The sequence below is a fragment of the Thamnophis elegans genome, chromosome 4, assembly GCF_009769535.1.
Source record: "Thamnophis elegans isolate rThaEle1 chromosome 4, rThaEle1.pri, whole genome shotgun sequence".
Lineage (NCBI taxonomy): Eukaryota > Metazoa > Chordata > Lepidosauria > Squamata > Colubridae > Thamnophis > Thamnophis elegans.
This window is the reverse complement of record NC_045544.1, coordinates 79,422,666-79,448,671: the sequence shown is the minus strand read 5'-3', so window position 1 is coordinate 79,448,671 and position 26,006 is coordinate 79,422,666. Positions and strand designations below refer to the sequence as shown.

General features: G+C 35.3%; 1 protein-coding gene across 1 annotated transcript in view; it reads right to left on the bottom strand.

Annotated features, from left to right (window-relative positions):
- The window catches only part of DNAH8 (dynein axonemal heavy chain 8), a 148,333-nt gene that overhangs the window by 115,886 nt on the left and 6,441 nt on the right, over window positions 1-26,006 (bottom strand). Inside the window, 20 exon segments of the mRNA XM_032217125.1 lie at window positions 698-824; window positions 1,901-2,097; window positions 4,515-4,698; window positions 5,709-5,808; window positions 6,567-6,673; window positions 7,310-7,425; window positions 9,325-9,469; window positions 10,725-10,841; window positions 11,247-11,363; window positions 14,275-14,355; window positions 15,092-15,279; window positions 15,375-15,510; window positions 16,462-16,581; window positions 18,352-18,451; window positions 19,946-20,022; window positions 21,176-21,373; window positions 22,494-22,640; window positions 23,362-23,463; window positions 24,650-24,757; window positions 25,469-25,582. Of these exon segments, the coding sequence (XP_032073016.1) occupies window positions 698-824; window positions 1,901-2,097; window positions 4,515-4,698; window positions 5,709-5,808; window positions 6,567-6,673; window positions 7,310-7,425; window positions 9,325-9,469; window positions 10,725-10,841; window positions 11,247-11,363; window positions 14,275-14,355; window positions 15,092-15,279; window positions 15,375-15,510; window positions 16,462-16,581; window positions 18,352-18,451; window positions 19,946-20,022; window positions 21,176-21,373; window positions 22,494-22,640; window positions 23,362-23,463; window positions 24,650-24,757; window positions 25,469-25,582 (2,581 nt within the window).

The window sequence follows — 26,006 nt, the reverse complement described above, 5'->3', positions numbered from 1 at the left end:
AGTTGAAAATCCTAAGCTTCAAAATCAAAAGAATTTAAAACACGTCTCTGTGCTCAGTTGTTACATTCTCAGTAGTGGTTTGTCAAACTTGAAAAAGCAAGCTAAGTCCATAAGCTCCTCCCTCTAATTGTTTGGAATAGCTGATATACATTTTGTACAATCATATGTTAGTTTTCATGATGCACAGAGATTGAGAGAGAGATTGGGAATTATACATGCAAAAATTATATGACTGAAATTAATGGAATATAATTTCTGTATAGCATTTTAAAGACCATTTCTTCTTTAAAAATTGGTCATTATTGATTTATGGCCATGGTTGGAGTCATGCCACCTTTTAACCTTTTTCTTTGCAATATTTATCATATTTATTGCTATTTGTATTGATTTCAGTTTTTAAATATAAGATTTGTCAGGAAAACTATCACTGGTCAGATTAAAAGTATAATTTTTATATTTTAGTTAATTTATATTAATATTGCTGTGCCCAACTTTTCATTAATTATTGTCTTTATATTTTTTGAAGTATCAATTGGCCAGATTTATATTGATACAGCTATTCACATAAAATTAACAATTGTATATTATTTAAAGATATAGACTATTCCACCTTTTTTTTGCTAATTTTATCTATGCAAATATTTCTGTCTTCTCATTATTAGATGTTTTTCTAAATATTGCAGCCTCCATTTCATACCTGTATTGAGTTCAATGGGACCAACAGAAACTGTTGGTTTTAAATCTTCTATTTCCTGTTCAAAGGTAGCATAATGAAGAATTTCTGATCGGATCTCAGTCAGAGATGGATTATTGGCCAAAAATTGCTGTGAGGAATTGCAACCATTAATATTGTTTATTGAAGTAGAATTAACTTAGGTACTGTATCATTTCAATTCTGGTCCTTTCTACTAGGTCACATGCTTTGAATTGCTATAGGTAAACCATAAACAATAGATTTGCTTGTGGCTGTGGATGTATTCCTGTCTTCTTCTCCATTGTGTCCCCTGTGACAATGTCTCCCACCAACTACCCATTTCTAGAATTCTTTTTGGCTGCTGAAGGCCTACTTTGCAGCTGGTCTATTGCTCTGTATTATAATGCAGTGCAGCCCTACATCAGTTGGCAAAGCTGGTTCTTTGACTTTATTAGGGATTCTGAATGTTACAAAGAGATAACTAATGTATACAAAAACACCTTAAGAGGGTTGAAGCCAGCCCCCATCTCAGAATCCTTATGAGATTAGAGGAAACGGTATTATTATTACTCAATGACTGATTGTCTTTCCCATTAGCTGCACCAAATATGTTCTACCCTTCCCTTCTTCCCCAGCAGATGCTATCTGCATATCAGATGTCAAAGAAATGACAAATCTGGCTTTCAAAAAGATGGAAAAACAATACCAGGAGAGGTACATCCTTAATAAATGACTGAATGAATTATGTCAGTTTATTGAGAACTGATTCTAAGTAGGCCTCAAACATTTGTAATTCCTTTAGTGTAACACACCATTACCATAATGACACATGAGCCATGGTGGCACAGTGGTTAGGATGCGGTACTGCAGGCTACTTTTGCTGATTGCTGCCTGCAATTTGGCAGTTCGAAGCTCGCCAGGCTCAAGGTTGAGTAGCCTTCCATCCTTCCGAGGTGGATAAAATGAGGACCCAGATTGTTGGGAGCAATATGCTGACACTGTAAACCACTTAGAGAGGGCTATAAAGCACTGTGAAGCGGTATACACAGTAAGTCTAAGTGCTATTGCTATTATTGGATAGCAAGCTCATTGCTAAGGCTGAAAATGCTGATTTACAACTGCTTTGCATTTTCCTTAAACTGAACTATGCTATTTATCTTTCACAGAACTTTCAAATCATAGTAAAGTTTCCAAAGTGGGTATTACCTGAACTTTAGCGTCCCTATCTTCTATCCACAGGGCTTTATACTTTTGAAAGTCTTGCAATGCTTCACTTGCAGCTTTCCTTACTGAGTTTACTGCTGAGGACAGAAGCACAACTAATTTGGATATATCCTTATGTTCTGCCACACCCGGATAAAAATTTCTCAGCTTTCTAATAGGAAGTTGATCCTCCTGTGTTTCTGGAAAAAAAAAGAATTAACGTACTGCATAAATATTTCACATTCTTTACCTATAGATAGACAGACAGACAAACAATCAGCAGCTATGTGAATTATGTATATCTTCCTCAAGAAAGTTTTTATTTTCTTGACTGCAATAGAATTTATTTATTTGTAATATGGTACATTCACATCACATTTTGATTTTTTTTAAAAACACCACAACAGTAAAAATATAAAATATGAAATATAAAATATAAATCTATATTTGTTTTATATAATTTTAGCTTCATTGATCACAGTCAGGAAATCAGCAAAATACTGCAGTAGAAGAATCTCCTTAATTGGCTTGAGAAATTACATATTTTCCAGAAAGAAAAGCAGTAGTCCCACCTATGTGGAATAGTGTTGATTCATTGGTAGCAGAAAAGACTCATCTATTCATACCTACATTCTCTCTGCTAACTAAAATTTATCATAAAACTGTAAAAAAAAATTCTATAGTTGAAAATGTCTAGTGCAATGTTTCCATATTTTTAAATGGGAAGAATTAAAATGATTGGTGAGTGCTAGGAACCTGAACCTATCTTGGTTCATTTATTTTTAAATAATATTTACTGAATACTAAGCTGCTTCTCTGGTTAGGATTATTTAAACTGAAAGACAGGGATAATGACACACACACACACAAACACACACACACACACACACACACACACACACACACACACACAGAGTCCTTAACTTTTAAAAATGAAAATACCAATCAAAAGGGGTTTTTACCATAATTATTTAAAATGATTTTTCTTACAGCATTATATTTATATAAAACCATAAGGCATATGTTAATACAGTAATATTATGATGTTAGAGTACCCTGTTTTTCATTTAAATAAAATATTAATCAGAAAAGTGTTTCAGTACTAATGAAACATTCTTAAAAATGCACATAAAGAAAAACATTTTCTTTATTAAATGGGAGATGGATAGACTCCTTCCCCTCCAGGTTCAAGGCAAGGTACTCACAATGTAGAGCTAATATAGAAACTTCAAGACCAATGATGTCCACATACATATTTTATTTATTTATTATTACATTTGTTTGCTGCCTGTCTCACAGTTGTAGGAGACTCCAAGTAACTTGTCCAGTCCCTTTTTAAAAGCTCAACACTTCTTGGCTCTGGATTTATAAGGAACCATTCAAATTGTTCTATCATAGCAGCTACATCATACACACTAGTTCTCTAACCTAGTGGTGTTCAAATGTGCTGGACAAAACTCCTACAATTCTGAGTCCATGCGAACTTATGAGAGAAATAATTTAAAATAACTGGATGGTAGCTAATTTATAAAACTCATTTTTATTATGCTTTCATAATTTATCGTAATAGAGATAAAATGCAATTTGACTCTATCTATTTAAGAAAGCAAACTCTATTCAGTATATAAGGATTTACATCTCAACAAGCATGCTTAGATGAATCAAAAGTTGGAATTACAACCTCAGATATGCAGATGATACAACTCTAATGGCAGAAAGTGAAGAGGAACTAAAGAGCCTCTTGATGCGGGTGAAGAAGGAGAGTGCAAAAGTTGGCTTGAAACTCAACATTAAGAAAACTAATATCATGGCATCCAGCTCGCTCAATTCCTGGCAAATAGATGGGGAAGAAATGGAGGTAGTGACAGATTTTATTTTCCTAGGCTCCAAGATCACCGCAGATGGGGATTGAAGCCAAGAAATTAAAAGATGTTTGCTCCTGGGGAGGAAAGCTATGGCAAATCTAGACAGCATACTAAAAAGCAGAGACATCACCCTGCCAACAAAAGTCCATATAGTCAAGGCTATGATTTTCCCAGTTGCAATGTATGGCTATGAAAGTTGGAGCATAAGAAAGGTGAGTGTAAAAGAATTGAGGCCTTTGAACTATGGTGCTGGAGAAGACTCCTGTGAGTCTCTTGGGCTGCAAGACAATCAAACTGGTCAGTCCTAGAGAAGATCAACCCTGACTGCTCTTCAGATCAGTCCTAGAGAAGATCAACCCCGACTGCTCTTCAGATTCTGAAGATGAAACTCAAGTACTTTGCCCCCCACCCCAATGAGAAAGAAGGACTCACTGGAGAAGAGCCTAATGCTGTGAAAGATTGAGGGCAAACGAAGAAGGGGACGACAGGGCTAGATGGAGTCACCAAAGCAATAGGCGTGAGCTTAAATGGACTCTGGGGGATGGTAGAGTAAAGGAAGGCCTGGAGGAATGTTGTCCATGGGGTCACGATGGGTCAGACACTACTTTGCAACTAACAACAACAACAAAGCATTCTTAGAATTCCACTTGTGGAATTCTTCCACTGTGACTCTCTTCTGGGTAGTTAAAATAAGGCTAACATTTTAGAAGCAATATTTTTAAAGGAGGAAAAAAGAGAAACAATGATCTTACTTTCTTCTCTTTTTTGTGGTTTCCCTAATATACTAGGTGATGCAGGAACATTGCTTTCCCCCTGGTTGTTGGATTTTAACAAGTGATGCTGGCCCCAGTGAGCGACACCACGGCTTACATCCAAGGTCAACTGAATCATACGATTGAGGGCTTGCTGGATATCATCCAAACTGGGCACCATCACCTGAAAATAGAGGGGGGAAAAGCTATTTTTTGAGAATGGTGCAGCTCACTGGTACAAAATTATGTTTCAATGCAGTATGTGTAAACAATGAAATATTAGATCTGCACTTTCAAATGAAGTGGCAAGTTTTCTTCTATCAAATGGAACATAAAAGCTGCAATTTTTCCAGGTTGCAGAGAAAGAACCCAAATCTTAACTGCGTTATAATCCATCACAATACTAACATGCAGGGTTTGAGCTAGTGAGCAGATTTTTGCAGATGAGAGCTGTTCGCGCAAAGTTTCTCTCTATATCTGCCTTCCTATTTCTTGCAGAAATAAAGACAGCACTGGAATGGAATGGAACTTCTATTATAGTTCCTTCTTTTGATTTCTGACATTACTAAATGATGCAATAATATGATATACTTCACTTACTCTAATAGACAGCTTATAATTTTATTCTAATCTTACTCTAATAGACATATCATGCAATTTTAATTCTAGAAATTAAGAAACAGAATGTCATCCAGTTCTTTGTAGTTCAGTTGTGCCTGGAGCTGTTGCTGCATTTGTATTTCAATGAACTATTTGTATTTGTATTTGTATTTGTATTTGTAAGCATGGATCTATACAAATACAAATACAAATTTCAATGAACTGACTTTGACAAGAGCTGAAAACAAATCCTGAAGCACCTTAAAGCAAATTTATACAATATAGGCCTTCATGAACAAATCTTCTTTCACAGCATGCATGAAATTGATATTTCCATTTGATATTTGGATATTTAGCACTACATTCTGTTCAAATATATTTTATTATTTTAATTCATTTTTGTTACCAGATCAGCTTTCCAACCTTCTGATATCTTCCTGAATATTTCATATCCATCTGTGTATTGTCTATTGCATCATCCAAGCTTTTATTAACCATGTTGAGTAGCACTGCTCATGTAACATAGTCAGAAGAAATTAACAGATTATGGATTATTCTGTGATTGCAAAAATCATGTATAACAAAACCACTTACCACATGAGGAATGGCTAAATGCACTTCAGCTTTCAGAAAAGTAACAACATCTTCAGGTTTGACTGTTGTCTGAGGTAAATAAGGCAATCGTCCAAAGTTGCTGGAGCTGAACAAGAAATGAAGATTAAATCATTTATTATATTAAATACAAGAATTCAGGGAGAACGGGCTATCATAAGCTCCTCAGAAGAATCTTTTAGGCCATTGTGGCACTCACAATTCCCAGGTCTAAGATAGACCATTGATTAAAGTTTATTTTATGTTTAATAACTAATTAACAACAATTTGTTTAATAACAAATAACATTTCTATGCCCCTATATCTAGCACTATGTTTTCTGTGCACTTATTAGTTTCATAAAGTTCAAATATTTTGAAGTAAGATTAACTTCTGGTAGCTACATAGAGCATCCAAGGAAGGATCCATCTAACTTGCATGAATCCAGGCAGCTTAAAAGTTCACGTATTGCATTAACCGGTCTAGGAAATAAGTCATAAGTGACTTTTCACCATATGCTAAGCCATAAAATGGAGATTCTTTATCATAATCACACAGTCAAAAATCCTTTGTTTTTTTAATGGAAGTCATGGTGATAACCTCCTGGATTAAGAAAAAAAATCTGAATATATTTACTGAATACCTTTACCCTTATGGTTAAAAAGCAAATGATCAAGGAATGGCAGGTGGAGTTAGGAATTCGGGGATTTGTTTATTTCTTGTTATTGAAAACTTTATTAGTTGTTAAGGAAGCTTTCAGCTGGAATTTACTCATTTGTTCCTTTCTGCTGGTAGAAACAAAAATGCCAAGTGTATCAGGGCAGGTGGGAAAAAAAACAAATTTTCACTTATATCACTTACCTTGAAACAAATACTCTTCTTTTAAGAGCATCTAAGGATAATCGTGTAGTTTTCTGCAGGCTATCCAGCAACTGATGACTAAAATATGCAATTACCTCTTTACATTCCTGCAGTTAAAAGCAGCAGTTTAAATTCATGTCAATTACATATGTGTTGAAAACCATTCAGCAATTTATGTTCTCTAACATAGCCTGTGAAGGTTACTGTTACTGAATTTCCTGCTGAAAACAACATTCCTATTTTTAGCTAAATGGACCACAAGAAAATCTCAGGTAAGGCAAATGAGATTTGATTCAGAGCTCACCAAACTGACAAAGGCTGGTTTTAATAATGGAATGAAAGCACAGCTAGGTACTAAACATGGATCTATGTGATTACTTAGAAGGTATTGGCAGGAAGGAGCCTCAGACAAATACTTTCTTCTCCTTGTTTTTATATTGACTAGGATAAAGTTCAGAATTAGGTTTCACCAAGTGAAAATTGGATGAAAAGTTTCTAGCAAAAGTGAAGGAGGGGGTGGTTTCAGCACCTTTCCTCTGCGACTTTTCTATTTTAAATCATACTGTACTAGCAAGATAATTCTGCATTAAATTTGTCTTTAATTTTGTTCAATTAAAGCAGTTTCACAGGATGAAATATTATATTGGAAAGTTAGAAGGACATTCAACAATTATCCTGATAAATAGTGCAATTGTTTTCAAATTCTTCCCATTATTTCAGTACTTTAATAGGTAATGAGATACCTTTTTAAACTCGTCCTCTTTTTCACTGTCTTCAGTTTCTTCACTACTAATCAAAATTGAAGACCCTGAAGAGAGTCTCTCTTCTTCTCCACCTCCAAATGCTACATGTTTTCCTTCTATTGCAAATAAAAGAGAAGTGAATTCATTCAATCAACAGTCATGTGCATAAGTTCATATAGTAAATATTATGGGAGATTTTGCCTCCATTTACACATTCAATCTAAGGTTTCCACAGACTCCTAAATAGATAGAGCTCAATACATATGCTTCTATTGGTAGTCAGTCAAGTGACAATTTAGATTTATTGGTCATATTAGAGTCTTTGACATAAACACTGATGTAAATGTTAAGAGAAACATAAAACAGGAGCAGCAACTTGAGAGGAACATTTGATTCTACACCTAAGAAAGGAAAACCCGAATGATTCTACTCCTGCAATTGATGACTTAGACACAGCTTATAAATATAATAACTAGTATTATATTGTTATAGGTTTTTTTAAATCTTTTCATACAAACTTTGTATCCAATAATATGACATAAAACCCAGCATTTGGAAGATAGTCTGTTCCTCTTAATTGGGACCAGCACAGCCTGTAGACCAGGGGTGTCAAACTCAAGCCCTGCGGGCCGGATCTGGCCCATAGGATGCTTCGATCTGGCTTGTGGGGTCACCCTGGAAACAGGGAAGGACCAGCTCATGGTGCCTCTGCCAGCGAAAATGGAGCTTGGGAGAGCAGCAGAGCACTCGGGCCACCACACCACAGGTGCCTCTGACATGAATGACATTGAGCTGATCACGCCTACCCTAGCCATTCCCTCCCCCCCCCATGTGCAAGGTTAAACATAACCCTGATGAGCCCCCAATAAAATCAAGTTTGATACTCTTGCTGTAGACACTGAGACTTGACAATTCACCTTGTCAGACTGGGGTTAAGATGAATACTTGGGTGTCTTTGATATATTGATGATAGCCTGGCTCAAAATTATTGAATGTCCTCACCTATTAATCTCAGGCAAATATTAAACAAGAGATGGGAGCATTGACCCTGAGCCATCCTGAATTTCAGAGTTTTCTAGCTCAGTTTCTCCCATCTACTGCCTGCCAACACTAGTCAGAGAGCACCAGAACATTATTCATCCCATCTTATTGCCATAAGTAGTCCAGAAAGATATCATGATTTTCCATAACTATGTGCCAGTTGTGCTCTTTCTACTTGAGCTGTATTTTCAAACTTGCAAGATTGATGTCAGCCTTGCGAGGTAGTCCAGATAAGAAATTTAACCAGATTAACAAATACTAGCTCTACTTTATTATAAGGTTACATTAAAAGAATCTTATAGATTCTGAAAGTACATCTTTCCCTCTTTGGGACATATCAATTCTTTAGGTTCTGGCCATCACTGCATACTGGTTGTCCAATTCACATTTACAACATTGCAGGGAGCTGTGGTCACATGATTGTCAATTGTGATTTCCTCTGCAAGCTTCCCACAAGAAAAATCAATAGGGAAGCCAGCTAGAAAAGTTGCAAGTCATTCTGATAAGTCTCCCAGGCTTACCCAGGCTTGCACCTCACTCTGCACCCTCTATCTCCTAGTGTTCCTGTGCTCATGATGCAGTTCTGCGCCCTCCATTCCATGGGCTTCCTGCACTCATACAGCACCACACCCTCCCACCCCATGGCCTTCATGTGCTCACACATTGCTGCAGCAGTCCCCTCCCAAAGCCTCCCTTTCACATTCCTACAGCATCTCAGGATTTCTTACCCGAATATACTGCCAGATAAACAATTAAGTGTCTATTAAATACAAGCCAGAATTAATATATTTCCAGGCAGCAAAACGTCTTGTTCTAATGATGTATAATAAAGAGTGAATTCCTTGTTATGCTTCCAAAATTAGAATCACAGAAAAATACTATTAATTATTAAAATCACTATATACAAATAGAAGAAGTCTTGATGATAATAGTTAAATTCTTAAAGATGAAGGGAACTATAAGTAAATAAATACCTGGTGAATGAGCTTTTTTGGGTGCTGGCTTTTTAACATGTTTAACTTCATAAATTTGCTCAAATATTGATATGAGTTCTTGTACAGCATCTTCTATATGTCTACTTTTATTGTTTAATATTTCAGCCCATTCCTTTGTGTGTACCTGTTTAAATACAATCACAGTGTTGTATTTATTTTACTAGACTTTTACGTAGCTTTAATCATTGACTGGACAACTTAAAATCTTTATGTACATAAAGAAGATTAAAACAACCAAGCTCCTTCTCAGCAACATTAACACAGATAACCTATGCTGGGGAACAAAAACAACTGATATAATCAATATTCATATGCAGGAAAAATCTCCATCAGAGCCAGACATGATTGACTTTCTGAATTCCAAGTGTGATAAGGCAAATTACACATTCAGTGAGACATTATTCCAGAATAAAGTGCCATAGTAGACGACATTCATGGCCCTAGAGAGAAGCCACTCTTTCTTGTCTAACTGGACAGGTAGAAACTATTGGCATAGCTCAGTCTGTGAGATATCTTGACCCTGTTCTCTGAAGGTGAAATTCAGTGAACTTGGAAGCTGAGTGCCGCTCTTGAAATAGATAAGTTACATGAGCGAACAAAGGAAAGCCCATAATTATTTAAGCTGTTACAGTTTCTAGTGGCTTTCAAGAGCAGCTCAATGTAGAGTACATAGCTTAGTGACATCCAATCCCAAATGGGAAGTAACTAAGGCACAAGCAGTTTTCTACTATGGGACCAAAATATGGACATTTAATAGTGATGGCATTATTAATTATTTATTATATGTACCTATACTGTCATGTATTACTTCTACAGATATAGTCTGATACTGAAGCTTTCCAACTTGCCTAGATCACTTTTCTGGATGAAGCATCAATGATTTCATATTTACTAGTAAAATTATTTTCTGCTATTTGGAATATAAGGGTTTCAAAAATGAATAGCAGTTATGTACTTGAAATAAATAATAATAATTAGGACTGTGGTAAATTCAAAGGAACTGCTAATAATAAGCTGAAGCAGATTCTTTAGGACTGACTATATAATCACACAAGGTGAAATGAATATCCTACAAAGTAAATTTCTGGAGTTATTCAGCATTTTAAAGCACTGGTCTTTCATCAACAGAGATGACTAAAATGTACATACATTTAGAAAATGAAAATTTCAAGCAAATCAATAAAACTAAAGGGAAATATGCTAGTATAGAGATGCTTGCCATCTTGTGGGAAAGTATGAAAAATAGAATTCTTTAGAATTCTAAAGAAATATTTAAAAATTCTCACAGCTAAATATCTAAAATAGTCCTTTACAGAGCCAACATTATGGTTATATACACATTCCTCACCAACAGAAGAATGGCTAAAAACTTTGCTTACCTCATTGCGTGACAGTAAATCCTCCACTTTTGTTGCACTTTCAGGTAGTATCAGAAGCAGAGTATTTGATATATCCTTCAGTGTTAAGTCAATCTGCATTTCACACAAGTCATTAATCTGTATTAAAGAAAATATCATTAATTGATTCCTTGTTAGGATTACATAAACATTTTGCTTGAATTTTTTTTAAAAAAAACATAAACTGGGGAATAATAAGTTTCACTAGAAAAACATATAGTATGATTAATCAATTAGATTAAGTTAAAATAAGGTTAAAATGAAAAAGCTGTGATTGAAATCCATACAACATAAAAGATTTGTCTATGCTCCAATCCTTCAATAAGACTGTAACGTAATTGTATTGAATAACAATATAGTAAATTAACTATACTGTTCTTTCGGTCTTATGACACTTATGACATCTTAATTTGAATTAAGCTGTAGAGCCAACATTCACAGCAACAGAATGCATGATTTGCATTCTTGGGGCCCAAATTCAATCCTTGATGCCACTAAACAAACCTTTTTCAAAAGCTGATTAAACATTTTTATAACTTCATCAACATCTTGAAAGAAGCTGTTTAATGTCAGAGAAGACCAAGTTAAAATAGTAAGCCCTTGCCTCAGTACAGATTCCACCTAGTAAAAGGAGAAGGGGAAAAAAGAATTATTAGGACCATAGTAAATTTTTAGCATCTCATAGATTATACTGCACTAAACACCCTTAGTGACTTGGTTGATCCAGATGAGTTTCAGAGGAAGCTGGTGGTATGCCTGTCAATTTGCCACACGGTCCAACTGAGGCCTTGGATACCACCTAAAACACGGGGACGTGCAGTCACTAGAGGCAGGGGAGGCGTGGCCTCACCAGTCATGAGGAAAAGGAAAGAATTTTAAAGAATTTTTTTTAAATAATTAAAGCCAAGGTAGTTGCTATCAGATTCTAAGTCACAGTGACTTGGAACAGTGCTTAGTGTTAACTATAGGAGGAGGCCAGAGAACTAGGAGCCTCTTTTGCATAAGGAATTTTTCGCCTTTTAAGAGTTAACCAAGGGTTAAAAAGTGAAGAATTCCTTATGCAAATGAGGCACGTGTTCTCTCGCCTCCTGTAGAGGGCATTTTTAGAGACTTTTTAGAGTTCTCTGGGAGCAACTAGCTCAGTCTGACTCAGAGCTCTGGCCTTTCATGAGGGCCGAGTTGAAATCGTCTCTGAAACAGCTGGAAAAGGTGCGTGTGTGGGGAGGGGGGAGGAATTCAAAAAGTTTGATTGCATGCAGAACCCACGTTGCCTTTTCAAACACACACACATAGCTGGATAAAAGTATATAAGCCCAGCTTCACTGAAAAGGCAACTGATTCACCTGCAATCAAAGGCTCCAATTGGAAGGCAGCAGGGGAAGGGGGGTGGTTATGGCAGAGGAGCTGCTTTCAAGCCTTTGGAAAATATATCCAATCCAACTTCTGTGTTTGTGTTTGTTTGAGAGTGAGTGAATGAGAGAGGGATCCAAGTTCTCTGTATGCGTGTGTCTGTTTGAGAGAGGGGGGAGGGAGGGGGAGAGGGAGGAAGGAGGGGGAGGGAGAAGAGAAAGAATGGGAAAACTAATTTTGCAAGGGGGGAAATGCTGTCGCTTTAAATTGGAACTGAGCATACCTGGCTGTGGAATTCTGGGAGTTGAAGTCCACAAGTCTAAAAAGCTGCCCCACCAGCCACAAAACTCACGGCACGTCACTGCTAAAACAGGAGGTTCTATGTATGTTTTTGGGTAGATGGGATGTTGAGAGCCCCTTGTGGGGCTATGTGGAAGACAGTGCTCAACTCCTCTTGGATAAATCACTCAAACTCATTCTCAGCTGGATGTTAGCCTTGTTGTAAATCCCAAGGAAGTCTTGCTCTATTTTCTGGAAACAGTTTGAAAAAGTTGCATCCGAGAAATTGGACAGGGACCTTGGGACTCTAAGCTCAGCCACCTGCTCTTTTATATCCATGGCCCTTCTGCCTTATTAAAGTTGCTGGGAAGGGGGTGTAATCAGGGTGGGTTCTGATAGTGGTAAATTCCTCCTTGGATGAGGAATTCATTCCTCTGCCTCTTAAGGAGGTGCTAGTTCATCCCCTCTTCAAGAAATCATTGCTGGACCCCAATATAATGAACAATTTTATCCAATATGTAACCTCTCTTTTGGGGTGGGGAGATAATAGGGAAGGTGGTTGTATACAGCTTTAGAGGATGCTAGATGAAGCAGATTATCTAGATTCCTTACAATTAGTAAGGGATGTGTGAATATGGGATAGAATATTGAAGTATTTGAGTATAAAATTTGATGTTAGAATCTCCTTTGGAGCTCAGTAATCTTTTGGAAGATTTTCTGTGTTTTTCCATTTCTCTTCAATGGCTTTACAGATGTTATTATAACATTTCTTCTGTGACTTCTTACAACTCTCTGAAATCTTTTGTCAAGTTGCTTCCTGACACGTCTGTTTATATAGTTTATATAGCAAAATATATTTATTTCTGTTTTTCAATAAATACATTTTGTCCAAAATGAATATTGTAAAATTTAAAACAATTTTCACACAAATATAAAGTACAAAAATAAAGCAATATATTGAAAGTTTAACTTTAACTTTTTTTGCCATTAAGGGCATAGTAAAAGAGATAAGGCAGCATCCTAGAAAGTACATTACAACTGACAAGAATAATGTAATCAAGAGATGAATATCTGTATATATACTAGGCAATCTGTTATCCATTAGGATTAGATCATCACTTCAAAGATATTTCCTTACATAAACAGAAGGAAGGTGAGTAATTGCTGCTGGGTTGGGGAAGGAGAGTGGAATTGTGAGACTGACTGGGAAATTGTCACATAATGTTGAAAATGAAGATTACATGATTTCAGCAGCAGCAGTGCACTAGTGCACCAGCAACCAGTAGCACTGAAGTAGCCACAATTTTCCCAAATATTATTTCATTCAGAGTCAAGGCTGCTGGATTTTCGACATAGTCTGTAAGTTAAGCCATTTGAGGTATCTTAGTTCAAAAGTTGCACCACTTCTCACAGTTAAAAGTCATGACAATGAGAGTTTTAGTAGTATAGGGATAACTATACTAATATATAGTATTTTGGGGGGTATAAGATGCACCCTTTTCCCTCAATAAAGAGGCTGAAAATCTGGGTGTGTTTTATACACTGAGTACAGCATTTTTTGCCTCATGAAATCCCGCCCCTTCACCAAAATGGCCGTGCAGAGCCTGTAGGAGGCTTTCTGAGAGCTCCTGGGGGCTGGGAAAGGCAGATATGAGTGAAAAATGAGCTGTTTTTTGCTCAATTTTGCCCCCCAGTCCTCATGAATACTCTGCAAGCCTCCTAAAGGTTATTCATGCCTTTTTTGGTTAAAAACAAAAAACAAAAAACGGCCTGTTTTCACGAAAAATGGGCTATTTTCGGGAGATTTGTAGCGTGCAAACACTTTTTTTTAAAAAAATTGCCTCTTCAAAACCTTTGTGCGTCTTATACTCTGGTGCATCTTATACTCCGAAAAATACGGTACCTTCTTCATTTTAGGTCCCATCAAATTGACAAACACGGTTGGAATCTCTTGGCACAAATTTTCATAGCAGTGTAGAATGTTCTGTGAATTAAAATAAATGTTCAAGTTTTAACTAAATTTTAATATAAATTAAAATATATAATGAATTTCCTAAAGCCTTCAGCCTAGACAGATTTCTGGGTAAAAATATACACATTTTTTTAAAAAATATACTCTTCTGGAGCAAGCTTCAGCTATATATAGTTAATCCATTAACAGCTAGTCAAGATATAATGCATATAATTTTCAACATTATATTGCATTGCTCTGAATAGCATTAAAGATATTCTTGAAAATATCCAATGATGAGAAAGTCCTTATAGCATCAAAGTAACAATATTGAAAACCTGAAAAACTATTCTCTCTACAAGTTTAATGACCACTTCCCCAGCAACAATCCTGATATATCTACCTCTTTTTACTGTATTTTAAAAAGCTTCAATAAAAAAATAAAAAAATAAAAAACTTCAAGCTTTCGAACTGTCGTGCTCTGTATTAATGTATGAATATTATTGCTGAGCTATTCTGACATTTTTATAGATACACATTTCTCAATTAAATGTCAGTTGAATGAGATTGCTCCTCCTCCCTGGCAATACATGCATATCCCAGCAAAATGTAATTTGCAATTAAAGTATTACCTTGGCCCCTTTTTGTTTTTTTCTCTTTTTCTTCTCTTGTATTAACATATGCTCAACATATATCATGAAGTCTTCTTAATGTATACTTTACATCAAGATAAGTATTTGAAAAAGCAACATACTTCTTCTTTACCTACCTCCAAGCATAATTTGTTTCCTTTTACTTCTCCTTCAATTTTGACTATCCTCTTTGCCTGCTCTGGTACCTCTAGGGCCATTTTTATCATACATTTTGTTTCTCGAACAATCTCTAAAATCTTGGGATCAAAATTTACCAGTAGCTTTCCAGTTTCAGGGTGACGTACCAATAAGGTAACCTGCATTGCTAAAGTCAAATATTGTAATTAGAGATAATTCCCTAAACTAATGAGACAGCATAATGGTATTCTTCAATAGCTTGCAATAGATTAAATGGCTTACCATACTCTAATTGTGAAATCTCTTTTATCCACGCTGTGTGATAAAGTACCTCAAACTCCACCAATACATAGGAAATTTTATTATATAATCGAACAACTGCTTTTCCTTCCACACTTGCCAAAATATCTGAGTTTTTCTGTTAAAATAATGATAATGAAAGAGTTACATCTTTAAAATGTAGGTGAATAAAATACTTCTGTTTTTACTAAACAGTACATTCAGAATACTTATCTCTCAATTTTACCTGTAATCTTCCAATGTTTGCATTTGAAAAACCCTTTTAATATTGTATATATGCCGGTAGTTCACACCATTTCTTCTATGGATAGCATCACATGTTAAATTCAAATAAATACATAACAGTGAGAAACATAAGCATTTTCAATAGATTAGGGAAGTAAAACTTTAAAACAAGCTGGCTTACTGGAACTTCTTTATTGTATCTGCCAAAGAAGATGTGACTACCTAGCAAGCTGAAAGTCTGAAAAGAAGTCCGTATTAAGGGGTAAAGATATTTTGCAATATTCTGTTGCATAATCAGTGCAATTTATTACCCCAATATAAGAAAAAATAATAATCCAAATCTATATGAAAATAGCGGTGCTTCCGATCTGAAATGTTTATTTTCACATGCAATCAATTGTTAATGAGAAATAATTTTGACAAAAACAACTACCACCATTAATCACACAGCGTCTAGCATTGTCCTAAACATCAAATCTAGATGCCTGACAAAAGTGAATCTCTGCAGACATAAGGAAAACAAAACCACACACCCAAATCATTTTATTGGCGTTTTCTAGCTGCTACAATTTAAAGACCATGGTTAATATTGTTCTATGGAAACTTTAGTGTAAACTAGATAGCGGGGATATTGCTTTCAAAGCAATTAAACACTGCCCTCTACAGGTTATTCTAAATCATTTTACCCAAATTCATAGCCAACAGCACCAATATGGAAAAACTGTGAAGAGGATAGAAGAAACAAGATAATAACAAGCAGTATTCTCACTGGACTATGAAATATATTTTGAAAATCATGTGTCAGCCTTGTTGTTTACCAATAGGTGGGTGATGACAAACTTACATAAAAATAGTTGATTGGTTCACTTATACGCCTGAATAGTTGTCTCACCCACAGTATCTTTCCTGCTACTGGTGGCATGTTTCGAGCCAGGGGAGGATTATCCTTTTGTATCTGATAAAGCTATGATAGAACAAAATCAAGTGTCAAATGAGAATGCCATTAATACTTGAGTTACAAGTCACTCTAGAAGCATCTGCATAGGAAGGAATGTAATGTCCAAGACCAAACCTCTACAGTTTGATGTACTACAGACAGAATATTTCCAAGTATATTTGCAAAAAGATTTGCAAGAATTTCTAACTGCAATGGACAGCACCAAGTTGGAAGAGGTTGGATTAGACCATTTTAGCTATTCCAGACTAATCAAGTATAATTTTTAGTAAGGGACTAAAAAGGAGAGGAAGGCAAGCTTGCAAGTGAAACATTATATATTAGAACTAATTTACTTGCTAATAACTATGAGAATGGAAAGTCACCTCAACTCCCTCTTTCTGCATTATGAATAGCTTTGAAAGGATATCACATTTGTTCTCCTTTCCAGCGTTTTTTAAAAAAAATTAATAATCTTAACGCTAATCAACCCAGTTGGCATTTCCAAAGTAGACAATGTGAAATTAACATCTATATAATATACACAATGAAGTACATTATAGACACTTCAGTGCTTCTCTGCCTGTTCTATTGCATTCATAATTTCAGATCTCATTACTAGAAGTGAAGTCTATGAAAGCAAATTAGATGGTTATTATCCTTTTAATTATTTTTGTCTTTGAATAACTGCACAAATAGCTAAAGCATCTATAGGCGGTCCTTGTTTAATGAACACTCGTTCAGTGGCTGTTCAAACTTACAATAGTGCTGAATGAGTGGTAGTTATAATTGATCTTTGTGCTTTCAATCATCTCAGCATTCCCAAGGTCACGTGATTGCAATTTTCTTTGCCAGCTTCCGACAAACAAAGGCAATGGGGAAATCCATTGGTGATCAAAAACAGCAACCATGTGACATTCTTGTTTAATGACCCATGGTGATTCACTTAAGGATGGCAACTGGAAATTTCAGTTTTTTTTCTTTTTCCTAAGTGATGCAATTATCTGACGGACTTTATGACGGTGTTGCTCAGCAACAGAAATGCCAATCTCAAACACCATTGTTAAGTGAGGACTACTGTATAGCGCCTTTTAAAAAGATACGTGCAATGTAGTTTACAATTTTAAAAGAAAGTCTACCATTTGATTGTACAGACTGTTCATATTTAATAGTTTGTCTTTATTATTTATGTATATTAATATTGAATTACTTCTTATCTTCCATGAGATGTACCTTGTATAAAACATATCAAAGAAAAAAACATATATATATAACAGCCCCACATGACTTATTAAAATTTGTCTGTGTGAAGTTAAAGTATGTGCCATAAAATTATCACTTAAAACTGATTCTTCCAATAAGTAAACCTGTTCAAATGAGCAGAAACATATACTAAATGGGGACTGCCAATTACCTCCACCCGACCAATTAGATCCCATAGATTAGGCCTCCTCCGAGTCCCATCTGCCGGTCAATGTCAACTGGCAACTACGCAGAGGAGAGCCTTCTCGGTGGCAGCTCCGACCCTATGGAACAATCTCCCCGTGGAGATTCGTACCCTTACCACCCTCCAGACCTTCCGCACAGCCCTTAAAATCTGGCTATCCCGTCAGGCCTGGGGTTAAAGACTGTAACCCACCCGAATAGTATGAATGTTGTGCTTTTAATGATGTACTGTCTTATGTGTTAATTGTTTGTTTTCCCCCCCTTCGAGTTGTAAGCCGCCCTGAGTCCCCCCAGGGAAAAGGGCGGCATATAAATAAATTACTCTAAACTCTCTAAACTCTAAACTCTAAATACCTTCTTAATTGATTCAAGTTCGGCAACATAGTGCTGAAGAATACGCCCAATTGTATATGAAATTTCATTCTGAAGACATGGCATGTTCAATTTCTGAAACCTACAGAGTTCATATTCAAATACATAAAGGTATGGAATATAATACTGTTAATATAATCAGACTGAAATAAAAGGTTTTTTTTAATTTTAAATGATGCAAAGTAGGCTATAACAACAGTAAAAACTTTGCTTCCAGAAGATCTACTGAATTAATTTGTTGTAGTAAAATCCACAAAGGTCCTATCCCATTATATTGATAAAGACAATTATTACAGCATCCACTTTTATAATAGTTACATAAAGGGCATTTAATAAAGATTGTTCTTTTCAAAGGAAGCTGACAGTTTGTCAGCTATGCTAATCATAATTATGGAGTACTATCAGATAGGAACTACAAGCATCCAGACAACTTTTAAAGAAAAAGACTTAGAATTTTGTGTAACTATTTCAATTTTTGCAGCTAATATCTGGCAGCTTTTATTATGTATTCTTCAAAATATATATAATATATATAGTAGTTGTGGTGGAAGTTCAAAAAGCATTAGTGGTTCAGGAAAACAGAAAGAAGAAATAAAAAAAAAGAAGCTGAAGAACATTAAAGACCAAAGAATACCTGATCAAAAAACAAGTTTTGTTATTGGATTAGGTTTTTTCCTACTACCGTATATACTCGAGTATAGGCCGACCCGAATATAAGCCGAGGCACCTAATTTTACCACAAAAAACTGGAAAAGTTATTGACTCGAGTATAAGCCTAGGGTGGGAAATGCAGCAGCTACCGGTAAATTTCAAAAATAAAAATAGATACCAATAATGTTTTTGAATATTTATTTCAAAGAAAAACAGTAAACTAGCGGTGTATTCAATGAAATACTTCACTCACCTCATGATGCTGATGTCCCGCTGTGATGATGATGTCCCGTGCAGCGGCGGGAGCGATGTCCCGCCTCCTATGACACACGGCACAGTGATTCCTATCATTGGATCACTGTACCAGAGGAGGTGGGACATCGCTATGTGGCTGCTTGCCATAACAAGGAGGAGGTGGGACATCGTTGCAGAGCGGCAGGAGGGGGAGGAAGGGGAATCGTAAGACAGCCCTGCATTACATTAGAACGTGAGGAGGGGGGATGGTGCGGTGCGCGCTGCGCGGCAAACTGACACAGAGGGAGGGGAAACTCACAGGGGCACTGGGCCATTCACGAGTGTCACCCAGAGGCATGGCCCCGCCCCTTTTTCTCCTCCATTTCGGGCAAATTTTTCACTGACTCGAGTATAAGCCGAGGCGGCTTTTTTCAGCCCAAAAAGTGGGCTGAAAAACTAGGCTTATACTCGAGTATATACAGTACATATAATTTGTTAAATAATTAGCTAACTTGCTCTAGCTGAAGAGATATTGTGCTACACACCTGCAAAAAAGGGGGGACAAGATAATATGGGACTGCCTTTTCTAGATTAACTGTGAAAAGAGATGGTACTTGCCTTTAATCTTTCAAATGAACATAAACTTAACTCTTTACTCAAGTGAAATGCTAATTTAAAATATTTGCTGTACCTCTGAAGCAGCTGGAGAGCATGCTGTGAAGATAAGATTTTTACGAAACAAGCACCCATAAATGTCTGTATTTGGACCTAACAGAAAACAAAACTGAACATTAGTAATTCAGAAATCAACATTCCTTCCTAGAGAGGAAGACAGCCACAGAATAAGAATATAATATTTTTCACATAAAGTCATTGTTTGAGGAAAGAACAACTTGAGGGAAATAGAGGTGGCAAGAATTTCCATTTCTAGGCTATGCCACCCCACCTTAAGAAACCTTCATCAAATCCTACCTACATAGAAACATCTGTCCAGCTACTCACCTTCCTTTTAGGGAAGGTGGTGGAAAAAGTGATTGTTGCAGCTCCAGAAGTTCCTAGATGAAACAGATTATCTGGAGCAGTTTGTCAGGTTTCAGGCTAGTTATGGGATAGAAACAGCATTAGCTGCACCTATCAATCTCTGTCAAGAGTAGAATGGAAGTAATCCTTGACCTCTCAATGGTTTTTGATAGCATCAACCATGGTATCCTTTTGGGTCAACTGGGGGATTTGGACTAGGTGACACAGACGTGCATTGGTTCAGTTTTTTTTCTCCAAGGCCAGTCTCAGTTGGTGTTGATAGACAGTGAGAGGTCCAGCCTATCACTGCTCCTCTATGGGGTACTGCAGGACTTTGTACTCTGTTCCTTTTTAACATCTATGCTGGGTGAAAACATCTGTCACCATGGCCTGAACTATCATCGATATGCCAATGGTACTCAACTCTATATCTCTATCCTAGATATGGAGCTATCATAGAAGACTATATAAAAGTTACAATTGGTTCAGAATGCCATGATATAAACAGCTTTGGAGGCACATGTAACATCTTTGTTGCACAAACTGCATTGGTTGCTGATTGGTTTCCTGGGTCAGTTTTAATGAATTGCTTATTACTATTAATGGCATTTATGGCATGGGTCTAAGATATCTGAGGAACCATATTGCTAATTGTGAGCTGCCCAGTTATGGGTATAAAATGGATAGCCATATACATATATAAAGTAAAATAAAATAAATGTATTCACTTAGCAAAACACTTTAAGCCTTATTGAAAAGCCATATAAACAGCTTGCCAAATCTGGGAGTTCAAGTACAGCTCCTCAGGCTAACCAAGGAAACCACAACTTCACGGCCTGTCCTAATCTGAATTAATAAATTTTTCATATTTGAATTGAATTGAGATACTTATGTGACCTACCTCTAAATTTTCAATTTTTGTCATGAAATCTGCAAAGTCTACATCAAATTCTGTTTTCCGTGGGTCAAGGATATCATATTTTTTCTTTTGAACACTTTGGTAGATATTTTTGAATTTAATTGCCATAATATCAATTCCTTCAATGGTAGACATACTCAGTGCAGAAAAAGTCTGAACAATCGTAATCATCTCTGTTATCTAAAATCAAAAAGGTTGGTTTTTTCAAGTATTAATTATGATTTCTTTTAATATTATATTTTTCTTAAATGAAAAGTCTTGCACAAAACTATCAAACATCAGACAAAAAATTCACCCATTACTGTACTATAAAAACTGTACTCCTAAGATGACTTTATATTTTAAAATATTTTTTCCAGGAAAAAAATCCTCAATTTTATTTTTCAATTATAGCAGTTACGAAGTATAGGGGTAAATTGATTTAAGTAATATATGATTGACAACTATTGACATATTTTATCTTAAGACAAACATAAAAGATAAAACATATTTTATATTTTCAAAGTTATCCTTATATTTATTCTTAATCTGATTTGTATGGTCATCCATTTCATCTAAGCAACTCTGGACAGCTCATTACAGGCTGAGGTTTGCTTGGTACCCAACAGTCATTGAATTTAGTCACATTTTAAGAACAAAACACTTCAAATATATTCTGTGCTCCTTGAGACAATAGAGACTTTATCAAGTGTCCAGAAGTAAGCTAGGATTTAATAAAGTTTATTCAGTGTCACATTTTGCTTCATTGTCTGCCTAATAGTTTCTTCAGTAAAAAGTTAGGTGCGAAAAGCTTTTCTTTGATAGTGGAAGTGATGGAGCCAATTATTTCTTTTTGGTCTTATTAATTCCTTTTCTTTCTTCCTACCAGGTTTCATTTTTTAAATCAAACCTTATTAAGACTTTCTCATTCTTTTCCTGAAATCCTTCCATTTCCACTCTGAGCCATTTATTCACACATTGGATTACTGAATTACAACTATGAAATACTTTATTTCAGGTTGAGTTCAACTGAACTATATCCTGAATCACAAAGTAGGCCCAAACCAAATCTACTGTAGTTGTTGTCTATCTCTATATGTGTCTGTATTACTGTCAGTTGTTTCACTGAGTCCTTGGTTGAAATAAACCAGGATGCTATTATATGGTTTTCTGCTGAAGCATACCAAAGAACTTCCATATTCAAAAAGCAAACATTTTCAGTCATGAATTTTTATATCAACCTGAAATGTTATGTCCTAAACCACAATGACAATGAGGAACAAGTTAGGCAAAAGACTGAGGCTTTCTAAAGAGGACTTACTTTTTCTAGTCTTTTACAGAAAGCTTCGAATTTGCCAAAAATGTACATCTCAGATACTTCAAATGTCTTCTCCCCTGAAGTTTCCAAAATTTGTTTTCTTGTTTTATGAAAACTTTTCTGATATTCTTTAAACAAAAAAATACAGTCCTAAAATGTTTTTAAAAAAACACATTATGTAGCAATTACTATCAGAGTGTAATTAGTAAGATTAGCTAGAGGCATAAGCCTTATGATTAGAGTGGATATAAATTCAATAAATTTAATGCATACATATAATTTACTGTAGGAAAAAGCCCACCATTTATAGATCTTTTACAAAGAACTTTTCCAATTAGAACTTTATTTTAGGTTCGTATCTTCATAATTAATATTTTATATGGTTTAATGCTGTCAAGTGAAATATGAAGAAATCTAAATCTGTTTTAGATCATAGGAGCAAGCAGAAGCTTTTGAAGGGAATTTTTTCTTAGCCTACATAATAAGGTTCCTATACTGATTGCTAATAATTTCTTGCTAATTAAGGAAAAAATATTGACAAGATGCTTACTATTTTCTAATAATTCAAAATTGATTTCTTTTAATTTCCAAGCATAAAGACTATGCAGTACAATGGTGGAGTAAATCTCCAGAGGCCCAATTAAGCAGAAAACTCCACATTGGTATAGTTTTTAATAAACAATCAGGTAAATTATGGCTTTGTATGAATTTTGCTAATAGTACTAATGAGAGTTCATGATAATAAGTTAGGTAACATGAAAACCAAAATCTTGTTTTATAGTGGTAATACATCATGCTAATCCCATTATAGGGATTCAGAAGGGAACAGAAAAAAATAACACAGAAAATATATACAGCATTACAAACTTACCTTAATTTTCTGAATTACTGTTGGAGTACCCTGTTCCCATACACGGCTAAACCCTCCATCAGTAATATATGCTTTACATGCTGTGACCATCTGATTTGTAACCTATTGTATTTTTAAAAAGGAAAAAAATACATAGTTTTTAACATCAAAGTTCAGCATTTTTCAGGTTTCCAGAACCTTGTATATAGCTAGTTATTTAGATGTGCTCTCCCATTAACAGTAAAAAAAAATGCCCAAAGTTTCACAGCAATTGCTAATGACAAACTAAAGGAATCTAATTACCAGTACTGGGGGGGGGGGGCATTCAAAATTTAAAAGAAACTATTCCTACAAGTGCCTTGGTTTGTAAACTTTTTTCTGCCTTTCCCCCCTTTTCTTTCAAGATACTATAATGAAAACAAGCTTGCATCAGACTAGTCTCAGACTGTTCTTAAACCATTGCGTTATGCCTGACATTATCACAAAAACTGGATAATTTACAGTAAAATCGCATCTTTAAAAATCATTTTATTATATAAATCCTAAAGACAAGAGGGTGCTTGAAATCTTTAAAAGTCATACTAATAGACTTAGGCTTAGGTTACATCTGAATTACATCTGAACTACAGTCCACCTTTGATGGCACAATAAACAAAGATGCATGTTCTGCAGTGTGACACCATCTCTTGCATTTAATTTTTCCACAATTAAATATACTCTGTGTGCACACATATGAAATTAGGGATCTCCAACCGTTTGGGGCTACTGATTATATTGATCTCCTAGAATGCCACCTAACATTCCTCTAACACCCAGAAAACTCTCCCTGGTTTACCTCCCTGCCCTCTCATTTCCTTTGTGCTCCCTTCCAAAGAGATGACTGGATAGCCCTGGCTATTTTAATTTTCCAAGAAAGCTTATTTTGTTCACTGTGGTTGTGGCTACGCAGCTAGAGACTTGGTTTCAAACATGACACCTTTTAAAAATTAAATGTTTTGAAATGTAATTTTAAATTAAATTTGAAAAAAAAAAACAGAGAGGGAGTCTACTTGAAGCCAAGGAAAATAATGTCTGCTAATACTTGGGAAACCTCAGAGGGTGCCCTATTGAGATTTCATATGGCCCTTTGGCCATTTAGAGTGAATATGTATATCAGTTCTTACAATACATATTGTTGTTTAATGATATACTTGCCAGCAGATGTAAAACATTGAAATATGCTGTATACATCAGAAAACTATAATCAACACTGAGGCTTGCCCAACATATGTTAAGAATGCTCTCCAGTCCACTGGTTAAAAGCACTTACTTTGATAAAAAGAGATGTCATTTTTTCAGAAGTATTGTAATATCTGGAAACACTATGAATCATTCTTATAGCATTAATCAAATTCTGTATTCCGTGGGCCATGGAAACCTAAGAGAAATATTTTGTAGAATTCAGAGTGAAAGATGGCATACTTTAAGCTACCAGAAAGGAATGACAATGGGTGCAAGAGTGCGATGACTGTTTTCAGAACAAGTCTAAATTCCTAATGACTAAAATGAGAAGTACCAGGGTGAATAATTTCTTCGTTGAAGTTAAAAGGCAAATTTCTGGATGCAGTTCCTTCCCCCATTTTCTTTACACTCAAAAAACAGTATTTTAAAAAGTAATTCTTCATTTTGGAATCACTCTTCTAGTCCGAGAATGATTAAGGCAATTTACAATAGACTCATAAAAATAATAAAGCACAACTTATTACAAGTAAATTATACACTATTTTCTATCGTGTCTTCTATTGTATTTCATATGAATTCATTCCAAGTTCTCCTTTCAGTCTGGATTATACTTTAGATTATTGATTGTTTCTTCCTTATTTTAGATTCCTATCTACAGCCCACTCTTGACAATTAATTTAAATCTACCTCATCAACAAAAAGATGTAAGTCAGTAATAATAATTGACCCTAAAACTCAGATATTTTATGACATAATAACATCTAGAATATAGTTAGATGTAGAATCTTCTGCTTTTGGTATACATTTCAAAGCCATTTATTTTACTGCATGTACTGTAATAGAAAATGTAACTACATAATATACACAAAACTAAATATTACTGCAGATTTCTTCAAATGTTACTCACTAAATCGTAATTGTAGAGTGGCTGACAAACTTTTTCAAGTGTATATAGATATCTAACATTATCCTTGGATTCATTTGCTGTATCTGTTATTCTGGCATCCAGTTCTCGCCACAGCTATAGTAAAAACAAAATATTGAACTTTTAAAACACTGAACTAAATGTGCACAATATGTAGTAGAAATGTAATTACATTCTAGCTATACTTGGAACAGATAAATAAATAAATATATGAATACATAAATAAATATACTTAAAAGCCTACAGATTCAAATTCTTGGTAACTACATAAATTATTTAAAGAAAATTGTTTCATTTTACCACCAGTGATTGTACTCACTGTGAGACTAGGGATTATACTTCATATGCAGCAAAACTATATTGTTTACTTATTAAATAAATTTATATGGCTCCCAATCTACCAAATGAAAACTTTTAAAACAACAAACAAGGTTGAGGCCCCATAAAACTGACATCATCCATCAGCTACCCCATGTCAGTTCTATCCATATGCTACACTAGTACCTTGGGAAGAATTTTA